The sequence below is a fragment of the Fomitopsis serialis genome (assembly GCF_022376445.1).
Source record: "Fomitopsis serialis strain Sig1Antser10 chromosome Unknown B0H18scaffold_657, whole genome shotgun sequence".
In the NCBI taxonomy this organism is placed as follows: domain Eukaryota; kingdom Fungi; phylum Basidiomycota; class Agaricomycetes; order Polyporales; family Fomitopsidaceae; genus Fomitopsis; species Fomitopsis serialis.
In genome coordinates this window covers 4,081-14,420 of record NW_025955617.1, presented here as the reverse complement: position 1 = coordinate 14,420, position 10,340 = coordinate 4,081, and the positions used below count along the sequence as shown (strand labels likewise).

The window sequence follows — 10,340 nt, the reverse complement described above, 5'->3', positions numbered from 1 at the left end:
CAAGGCCGTGCTTGCGAGCGCAGGTATCCTCAAGCGTGAACGTTTGCAAAATGCAGGCGAGGGCGAAACCGCTGTAGGCCTCTCCGATGCTGTGTCGGAGCAGGTCATCCTGATCCAGAGTGTCACCGAAACTATCGTGCCGAAGTTGGTTGCGGAGGATGTTCCACTCCTGACGAGGTGAGCAAGCGTAGCAGTTTATGGGTCTTTCAGCTTGTTGACATTCATTGGTACAGCCTCCTAGCAGACGTGTTCCCAGGCACAGATTATGTCCCCGTGAATCTCGATGCGCTGCGGGAGCAAATCAGCAAGGTCTGTGCCGAACGTCGCCTGGTGGAGGGCGAGAGGTGGATCAGCAAGATTCTCCAGCTCTACCAGATCCAGAAGATTCAGCACGGTTTGATGATGGTCGGGTCATCTGGTAGCGGCAAGACGAACGCGTGGCAGGTGTTGCTGGCCGCTCTCGAACGGCTCGACGGAGTCGAAGGTATCGCATACGTGATCGATCCCAAGGCGATGCACAAGGACGCCTTGTACGGCACTCTCGATCCGACTACGCGCGAATGGAACGATGGTCTCTTCACACATACCCTCCGTAAGATCGTGGACGATGTTCGTGGCGAGAGTGGCAAGCGACACTGGATCATCTTCGACGGCGACGTAGATCCTGAGTGGGTGGAGAACTTGAACAGGTTTGATATATTACTATCCGTGCAGGGATCATACTGATATATTCATAGTGTACTGGACGATAACAAATTGCTCACGCTGCCAAACGGAGAGCGACTCAACTTGCCGTCGAACGTCCGCATCATGTTCGAAGTTGAACACCTGCGTTATGCAACGCTGGCGACAGTCAGTCGCTGCGGTATGATCTGGTTCAGCGAGGACATTGTTGAGCCGAGTATGGTATTCAAACATTACCTCGAGACCCTTTCCACCGCGCCTCTGGACGCAGAAGATGAGGAGGTCGAGATACCGGGGCGTCGTACGGACGCGCTCGCCGCTGAAACGACATCCTCTCCACACCTTGTCACTCAGAAGCAAATCGCGGATGTTCTAAGGAACTTCTTCGAAGAGGACGGATTGGTTCTCGGCGCTCTCAACTTTGCAGAGTCCCTGGAGCACATCATGGACTTCACTATCACCCGTGCGCTGAACACCTTGTTCTCTTTGATCAACAAGACTGTCCGTAACATCATCGAGTATAACATCCAGCACTCCGACTTCCCTCTGGCACCCGAGCGTGTCGAACAATACGTCGAGAAGCGGCTCTTGGTCAGCATCATCTGGGCTTTCTCGGGTGACGCACGTTTGGAGCTGCGTTCCGAGTTGGGCGAATTCTTGCGCAAACAGACCGGAGTGGATTTGCCGCCGTTGGGTCCGGGAAGCTCGTTGCTCGACTACGATGTCCAAGTCGCCAACGGCGACTGGTTCCCGTGGGCTTCGAGGGTTCCAGTCATCGACATCGAGTCTCATGCGGTAACTGCGTCCGATGTCGTCGTTCCGACGATTGATACTGTCCGACATGAAGAAGTTCTCTACTCGTGGCTCTCCGAACACAAGCCTCTCATGTTGTGCGGTCCCCCTGGGTCCGGGAAGACCATGACACTCTTCAGTGCCCTACGGAAACTCCCAGACATGGAGGTCGTCGGCCTTAACTTCTCCAGTGCTACTACGCCGGAGCTCATCCTGAAGACATTCGAACAGTACTGCGAATATCGGAAGACACCCAATGGCGTGATCCTTGCGCCCGCCCAGATTGGTCGCTGGCTAGTAGTCTTCTGTGACGAAATCAATCTGCCCGCGACCGACAAGTACGGTACTCAGCGAGTCATCTCGTTCATCCGACAGCTTGTCGAAGCTAACGGTTATTGGCGAACCACCGACATGGCATGGGTCAAGCTGGAGCGTATCCAGTTCGTCGGTGCTTGCAATCCTCCTACGGACCCTGGCCGTGTCCCTCTCAGTCATCGTTTCCTTCGCCACGCCCCATTGGTTATGGTAGACTACCCTGGAGAATTGTCCTTGAAGCAAATCTATGGTACCTACAACCGCGCCGCCCTCAAGGTCCTTCCTAACCTTCGGACATACGCCGAGCCACTCACGGATGCTATGGTCGCGCTCTACCTTGCGTCGCAGAAACGATTCACCACCGATAACCAGGCTCACTACGTTTACAGCCCGCGTGAGCTGACCCGCTGGGTACGTGGCATCTACGAGGCCATCAAGCCGCTGGAGACCTTGTCTGTGGAGGGACTTGTACGGGTTTGGGCCCACGAAGCGCTTCGCCTGTTCTCTGATCGTCTTGTCAATGAAGAAGAGAAGCGGTGGACAGATGAGAGCATCGATAATGTCGCAATTGAGAACTTCCCGACCATCGACCGCGACGAGGCACTGGCACGTCCCATCCTATTCTCCAACTGGACGTCGAAAAACTACGTCTCTGTCGATCGTGAAGCATTGCGCGAGTACACGAAAGCGCGGCTTCGCGTGTTCTACGAAGAAGAGCTCGATGTGCCGCTTGTGCTCTTCAATGATGTCCTAGATCATGTATTGCGTATCGATCGAGTCTTCAGGCAAATACAGGGCCACCTGCTGTTGATTGGTGTCAGCGGTAGCGGCAAAGTAAGTCTAATTACTATCCTTGCGTCACATGCGGGTGCTGACAGTTGTGTAGACGACGTTGTCTCGATTTGTCGCCTGGATGAATGGCTTGAACATCTTCCAGATCAAGGTCTCTAACAAGTACACGGGCGATGACTTCGACGAGGACCTCAGAACGGTATTGCGACGTGCTGGATGCAAGGGGGAGAAGATATGCTTCATCATGGATGAATCAAATGTCCTCGACTCTGGGTTCCTGGAACGGATGAATACCCTTCTTGCGAACGCTGAAGTTCCTGGTCTCTTCGAGGGCGACGAGCACGCAGCCCTGATGACCGCCTGCAAGGAAGGTTCGCAGCGTGACGGCTTGATGCTGGACTCGCATGAAGAACTATACCGTTGGTTCACGCAACAAGTGGCCAAGAACTTGCATGTCGTTTTCACCATGAATCCTCCCGAGAACGGACTCGCCTCGCGTGCTGCTACCTCGCCGGCTTTGTTCAATCGTTGCGTCTTGGATTGGTTCGGAGATTGGTCTGATCAAGCCTTCTACCAAGTTGGAATGGAGTTCACCAACACACTGGATCTCGATCTCCCTTCGTACAACCCACCGGCTATGTTCCCCATCGCATATCGCGAACTCTCAATGCCTCCGATCCACCGTGCCGCTGTCGTCAATGCGCTGGTGTATGTGCATCAATCGCTGCATCAGATCAACCTACGCCTTAGCCGCCGGCAAGGACGTTACAACTACGTTACGCCACGGCATTACCTGGACTTGTGAGTCCACAGTTTTGATTTCACGAATGGTACATTGATAACTCTTCAGCATCAACCACTACGTTCGCCTGCACAACGAGAAGCGCGAGGAGTTGGAAGAGCAACAGCGCCATCTCCATGTAGGACTGGACAAATTGCGTGAAACAGTAACGCAGGTCGAGGAGCTTCGCAAGAGTCTCGCTATCAAACGCACGCAGCTCGAAGCGAAAAACGAGGAAGCCGATAGGAAGCTGAAGCGCATGGTCGCGGACCAACAGGAAGCGGAGCAGAAGAAGGCGGCATCGATCGATATCCAGGCTGCTCTAGCCGCACAGGACAAGCACATCGAGCAACGTCGCGCCGTCGTCATGGCGGATTTAGCAGACGCCGAACCAGCCGTCCTGGATGCTCAAGCGGCTGTGAGCAACATCAAGCGGCAGCACTTGCAGGAAGTTCGTACTATGGCCAATCCTCCGGAGGCTGTCAAGCTGGCTATGGAGTCTGTGTGTACCATCCTCGGGCACAAAATCGACAGCTGGCGTACGGTCCAGGGTATCATCCGTCGCGATGACTTCATTCAGCGAATCGTGAACTTCGATACCACGACCCAGATGACGAAACATCTACGCGAAATCATGAAGAGGGATTTCGTCAGCCGGCCTTCCTACACCTACGAGAACGTGAACCGTGCCAGTAAAGCTTGCGGGCCTCTCGTCAAGTGGGCCATTGCCCAAGTCCGCTTTTCCGAGATTCTGGACAAGGTGGAGCCTCTGCGCAATGAGGTGCAGTCGCTGGAGGATCAAGCGGAACGTACCAAAGAGCAGGCGAAGATGATGGTGACGATGGTAGCCGAGCTGGAAGCCAGCATCGAGCGATACAAACAGGAGTATGCAGCTCTGATCCGAGAAACCGAAGCTATCAAGGGAGAGATGGAGCGCGTTGAGAGCAAGGTCAACCGCAGCATGACGCTGCTGGACAGTCTATCGTCAGAGAAGACCCGTTGGGAGTCTGGCAGTCGCACATTCGACACAGAGATGGGCACCATTGTGGGCGACGTACTGCTCTCCGCAGCTTTCTTGGCCTACGGTGGATTCTTCGATCAACAGTACCGTGAACAGATGTGGCAAGAGTGGTCGTCGCACCTTGCGGAGGCGAATATCAAATTCAAGACTGAGCTCTCCATGCCAGACTACCTGTCGACTGCAGATGATCGTCTCAGCTGGCAATCCAAAGGGCTGCCCTCCGACAATCTATGCACCGAGAACGCCATCATGATCAAGCGCTTCAGCCGGTATCCTTTGATCATTGACCCGACCGGCCAAGCCACCAACTTCTTGCTCAAAGAGTACAAGGATCGCAAGATCACAGTGACGAGTTTCCTGGATGAAGCGTTCCTGAAGGTCTTGGAGAGCGCGCTGCGTTTCGGCAACACACTCCTCATTCAGGATGTCGAGCACCTTGACCCCATCTTGAACCCCGTGCTTAACAAAGAGATTCGCCGTACCGGTGGTCGAGTTCTCATCCGGCTCGGTAGCCAGGATATCGACTTCTCGCCTTCCTTCACGATGTTCTTGGCTACCCGGGACCCCTCGGTCGAGTTCTCACCTGACATATGCAGTCGCGTCACCTTTGTCAACTTCACCATGACGAGGAGCAGTCTGCAAAGTCAATCGCTTGACCAAGTCCTGAAAGTCGAGCGACCAGACACGGAAAAGAAGCGGACCGACTTGATGAAGATGCAGGGTGAATTCCGCCTGCGTTTGCGCACATTGGAGAAGCTGCTCTTGCAGGCGTTGAACGAGTCGTCCGGAAACATTCTTGATGATGACAAGGTCATCAATACTCTCGAGACGCTGAAGCGGGAGGCGGCAGAGATCACACACAAAGTGGAGGAGACGGATCTCGTCATGCGAGAGGTGGAGCAAGTTACTGCCGAATACCTGCCTCTGGCGCAAGCATGCAGCGCCGTATTCTTCATTCTCGAGCAGCTCAACCTCGTCAACCACTTCTATCAGTTCTCCCTGCGCTTCTTCCTGGACATCTTCGACTATGTTCTCCACCAGAATCCAAATTTGAAGGGCGTATCCGACTATCATCGTCGGAGAGAAATCCTGCTCAAGGATCTCTTCCTGATGGCATACAAGCGGACATCTCGCGCGCTCCTTCATCGCGATCACGTCATGCTCGCCGTGCTGTTGGCTCAGGTGAAGCTACGGGGAGTCGAAGAGATCACTGACGAACTCGAATTCCTTCTCGAGAGTGGTGACAGTGCTGTGGCCACTGGTGGTGGTAATGCCGACATACACAGCCTCACGTTCCTGTCTATCGATCAGAAGCAACGACTGGAGAGTTATGGGAGACAGCCGATCTTCAAGCCTGTTCTCGAGCACATTGTGCAGCACGAAAGCGAGTGGGCTGCACTCCTGGAATCAAACGTTCCGGAACAATCGGTTCCTTCTGCATGGGGCCCCGGCACACGTAAGTCGCGCCACAAATATTCGCCTGTCGTTTCAGACATTGACTAAATATATCACAGCTGCTCTGGAGGGCACACGCCGGATGCTTGTCATCAAGTGTCTCCGACCGGATCGATTGTTGCAAGCAACAGCAGCCTTCGTGCGCACCGTCTTTGAGGCTGATATGAACGCCGAGTCTGCGTACAACCTCGGGTCGATGGTCGCTGACGAAATCTTACCCTCCACACCTCTATCGCTGGTGTCTGTAACTGGGTATGACGCCAGCTACCGAGTCGACAATCTGATTCGCGACACGGGTGCTCGTTGCGCCTCCGTTGCTATGGGCTCTCAGGAAGGCTTTACTCTTGCGGATCAAGCTATCGCGTCAGCAGCGCGCCAAGGCTCATGGGTCCTGCTCAAGAACGTTCACCTGGCTCCGTCATGGCTCGGTCAGCTCGAGAAGAAACTGCAGACTCTCAACCCGCACCGCAACTTCCGTCTCTTCCTCACCATGGAGGCCAACCCCAGCATTCCTGTCAACATCCTCCGCCAGTCGAGAATCCTCATGAACGAGCCGCCACCGGGTATCAAGGCCAATCTCACCGACTCGCTGCGCGGTATCTCGAGCTCGCGCCTGTCCCAAGGTCCTGCGGAGAAGGCTCGGCTGTACTTCCTGTTGGCCTGGCTCCACGCAGTTGTTCAAGAGCGTCTACGCTACGTCCCGCTCGGATGGAGCAAGCTCTACGACTTCAACGACTCAGATATGGCCTCCGCGTTCACCACGATCGACACGTGGATCAACTCCGTGTCGAAGGGTCGTGCAAATATCGACCCCGCAGTGATCCCATGGGATGCTCTGAGAACGCTCGTCAAGCAGTGTGTATACGGTGGGCGTGTCGACAGCGACTTCGACCAGAAGATCATCGACGCATTCGTGGATGGTCTGTTCACGCCGGCGGCGTATAATGTGGACTTCGACCTCGTGCCCAGTGCTACGGGTGCGAGAGTGCTCAGCGTACCTGAAGGAACGAAGCTCGACCACTTCATGTCGTGGGTCCAAGGTCTTCCGGAGCGGGAGCCTCCGGCTTGGCTCAGCCTCCCCCCTACGGCGGAGCGCGTCATCGCTGTCGCACAAGGTACGCGGATAGCTTGTGAACTTGCTATGATACATGAGGTACTGATGACATACAGGAAACGAACTGCTCGGCAAGCTCAGGAAGATGCGGATGCTCACCGACGATGACGACGATGTAGCGGCTGCCAGCTCGGGCCCGTCCAAGGGACAGGCTTCACAGCAGCCCGCTTGGATGCGACAACTGCACGAGCGGTGCAAGGAGTGGCTCGAGCAGCTCCCATCGGTCAGTCTGCTTGACGCGAACGCGATATTGATCGCCGTACTGACCCTGCCTCAGACTTTCCATACACTCGAGAAGCAGAGCAGCGAGAACCAGGATCCGCTGTACCGTCTGTTCTACCGCGAAGGTACCATCGGCAGCAAGCTCCTCTCGCAAGTCCGCAGAGACCTCGCAGACATCGTCAAGGTCTGCGAGGGCGCCCTCAAGCAGACCAACCACCTCCGCACGCTCATGAGCTCGCTAACAAAGGGTACGTACCACTATCACGGATATCATGCACCCGTCGCTGACTCTCGTTCGCAGGTACCATCCCGGATCACTGGCGACGCTACAAGGTGCACAGGACGCTGGCGGTCTCGGGCTGGATCTCGGACTTTGCGCGGCGGCTCGCGCAGCTCGACCAGATCGCGACGCTGGACAACCTGAACAACGTCGAGGTGTGGCTTGGCGGGCTGTTCTTCCCGGAGGCGTACATCACCGCGACGCGCCAGGCGGTCGCGCACCGCAAAAAGTGGTCCCTCGAGACGCTGCACCTGAAGCTCGACATCGACCGGGTGAACGACCCCGGGGCCTACATTGTGGATGGTGCGTCCGTTCCGCAGCTGACCGTATGCGCCGGTACTGAATGTATGTCGTACCGCAGGGCTCGTGCTGGAGGGCGCGAAGTGGGACACGGACCAGCTGACGCTGAACAACGGGGAGACGGTGCGGCTGAACCCGTCGCAGATCCGGTGGGTGCAGGCGGACGACGCGGCGGCGGGGGGCACGGTGAACCTGCCCGTGTACCTGAACAGCGACAGGAGCCACGTGCTCTTCACGGTGGACCTGCCGTTCGACAGCACCGCGGGCGCACTGGTCGCGACGCGCGCGGTGTGCCTCACTGCGGGGGGCTAGATGCGCGTGTAGATGTGTAGAGGGGTGCTTAGAGTGCGCTGGGATTGGATTGGATGATACCCGCATACGCTTACGAGATGATGATACCTTATGATGCTATAGAGTTGCTCGAGATGTAGCTTGCTTTCTAATGACAGTTTCACGATTTTCGCGAGGGGGTGCACCGACAGCCTCGAGCAGGGACACGCAACCCTTGGCCGCTTGCTGCAACGGTCCCTTGGGGGCCGGCTTGTCTGTCTCGATGCGCGCGCCAAGGTCGTCTGTCATTCTACGCATCGTTGATCTCTACCGAGCTACCGCCTACTACGGACAACAGCTTCCAGTCGACCTCCACGCCCTTCTCCCGGAAGATCGCGCGCGCGTCCTCGGCGATAGACTCGAACCCGCTCGTCGCGAGGGCGAGTATGGTGGGTCCCGCACCCGAGAGGCATATGCCCAGGAGTCCGGGGTGGCTCGACGGCGTCATGCGCGAGGTGACTTCCGGGAGGCCAGGGATCTGCGACGCGCATGAGGAGTTAGATTTGAGAGCGAGATTTGAGAGCGAGATTCGCGGGGACTCACGAGCTCTTTGCGGTAGGGCTGGTGGATCCTGTCCTTCATCGCCTCGTAGATGAGCTCGGGATCGGGCGGCGTTTGCGCGAGCGCCGTGGTCAGCACCGCCAATCGCTGGAGGTTGAAGACCTGCAGAACCATGAGCGGCGCCATCAGCCTAGCACGGAGCGCGACGCACCACGTCCTTCCGCGAGTAGCTCGCCGGCAGCACCTCGCGCGCCCTCGCGGTGCTCAGCTCGAACCTCGGGATGATCGCGACCGCCTTGATGCTTTCCGACCAGCCGAACCGCACAAAGTGGCCGATGCCGCGCGGGGGCTGCGGTGGGTGCGCGCCCCAGGCCTCGCCGGCGTCGGGGGGGTACTCGGGGAGGACCTCGCTGAGGGGGACGCTGGCGGCCTCGGTCGCTGCGGGGTCGAGCTCGCGGAGGTAGCTGCCGACGAAGCCGCCGACGAGGGCGGCGGTGACGTTGTCGGGGTGGCGCTCGACCATGAGGGCGAAGTCGAGGACGCGGGCGGGGGGGAGGCGCAGGCGGGCGAGGGCGTCGGCGAGGAGGACGCCCGCGACGACGGCGGCACCGGACGAGCCGAGCCCGCGCCCGAAGGGGATCTCGTTGTGCGCGTGCACGGCGAGCCCGGGCGGGAAGGAGGGCACGCCGTGGCAGCGCAGGACGTAGAGCGCGACGCGGGTGGTGAGGTTTTTGTAGGCGTCGAGGGGGACCTCGTCGGCGCCCTCGCCGGTGTAGCGGATGGACGGGGGCGTGGGGTAGGAGGCTGTTGGGGGCGGGGTGAGGGTCACGGAGAGGGTGAGGTAGAGCGAGAGCGAGAGGCCGACGACGTCGAAGCCGGGCCCGATGTTGGCGGACGTCGCAGGTACACGGATGGTGAACGAGCGCGACATGCTCGCTGGGGAACGAGCGCGACGACTAAGAGTCCTTGCGAGACGGCGAGGAGGTGTGCGAGGCCGGTGCAGACGGTGGTCGACAGCGAGGAGGGCGCGGGACTCTGAAGTGACTCACTTCAGTCAAAGTGTCGACATCGTGTCGGCAGCGCTCCTCCTTCCCCAGACGACCATTCTGGTTGCAGAGTAAGCCCAGCAGGGGACATGGCGGGCTCGCTGGCTGTAGCAGAGTCGTCGGTGTCCACAGTGTTGTGGGGGAGAGTGATCAAGAGGGGATTTCGCCAGAGCGGGGGCGAAGCCGGCGGATCAGACTTGGACTACGCATCCACCGACGACCTTGACGTGCGCCGGCGCACGGGCCTTCTGACCACTACTCTCAGCATCCATTGCCATACAATTCTACACCGCAAATATGTCTTGCTAACTTACGTCGCTGCACACATGCCGTGCTGACTTTACAGTCTAGTAACCGACCATATCAATGAGCCGGGCCTTCCCCCATCCTCGCTGACCGCCTCCCAGCGCGCATGCCCCTCCTTCAGCACCGCCTCCACCCTCACCGTCCCCCTCTCAAACACCTCCCCGTCCCACAGCGCCCTCCAGCTCTCCGGGTCATGGCACCACATCGGCTCCGCCCGCCACAGGCCGCGCGCGACCTCGTCCCGCAGCCCCTTCTTCGACCGCCCGCCGTGCGCGCCGAAGATCACCGACCCCGGCGCGGGCGAGAGCAGCCCCGCGAGCGACCGTGCGAGCGCGGCCTGCTGGGCCTCCTTGAAGAGATGGAAGAAGGACGAGGCGTGGATGGCGGAGACGTGCCCCAGC

General features: G+C 58.2%; 1 protein-coding gene across 1 annotated transcript; it reads right to left on the bottom strand.

Moving 5' to 3' along the window:
* Positions 1–8,137: 8,137 nt before the first annotated feature.
* Positions 8,138–9,801, bottom strand: B0H18DRAFT_1077090 (homoserine kinase). Its single transcript, XM_048031246.1, has 3 exons — positions 8,799–9,801; positions 8,630–8,749; positions 8,138–8,564 (listed from the first exon to the last, which is right to left on the bottom strand). Exons 1-3 carry the CDS (start codon positions 9,516–9,518, stop codon positions 8,337–8,339), a joined length of 1,068 nt encoding a protein of 355 aa, XP_047884346.1. The 5' UTR covers positions 9,519–9,801; the 3' UTR covers positions 8,138–8,336.
* Positions 9,802–10,340: the final 539 nt, after the last annotated feature.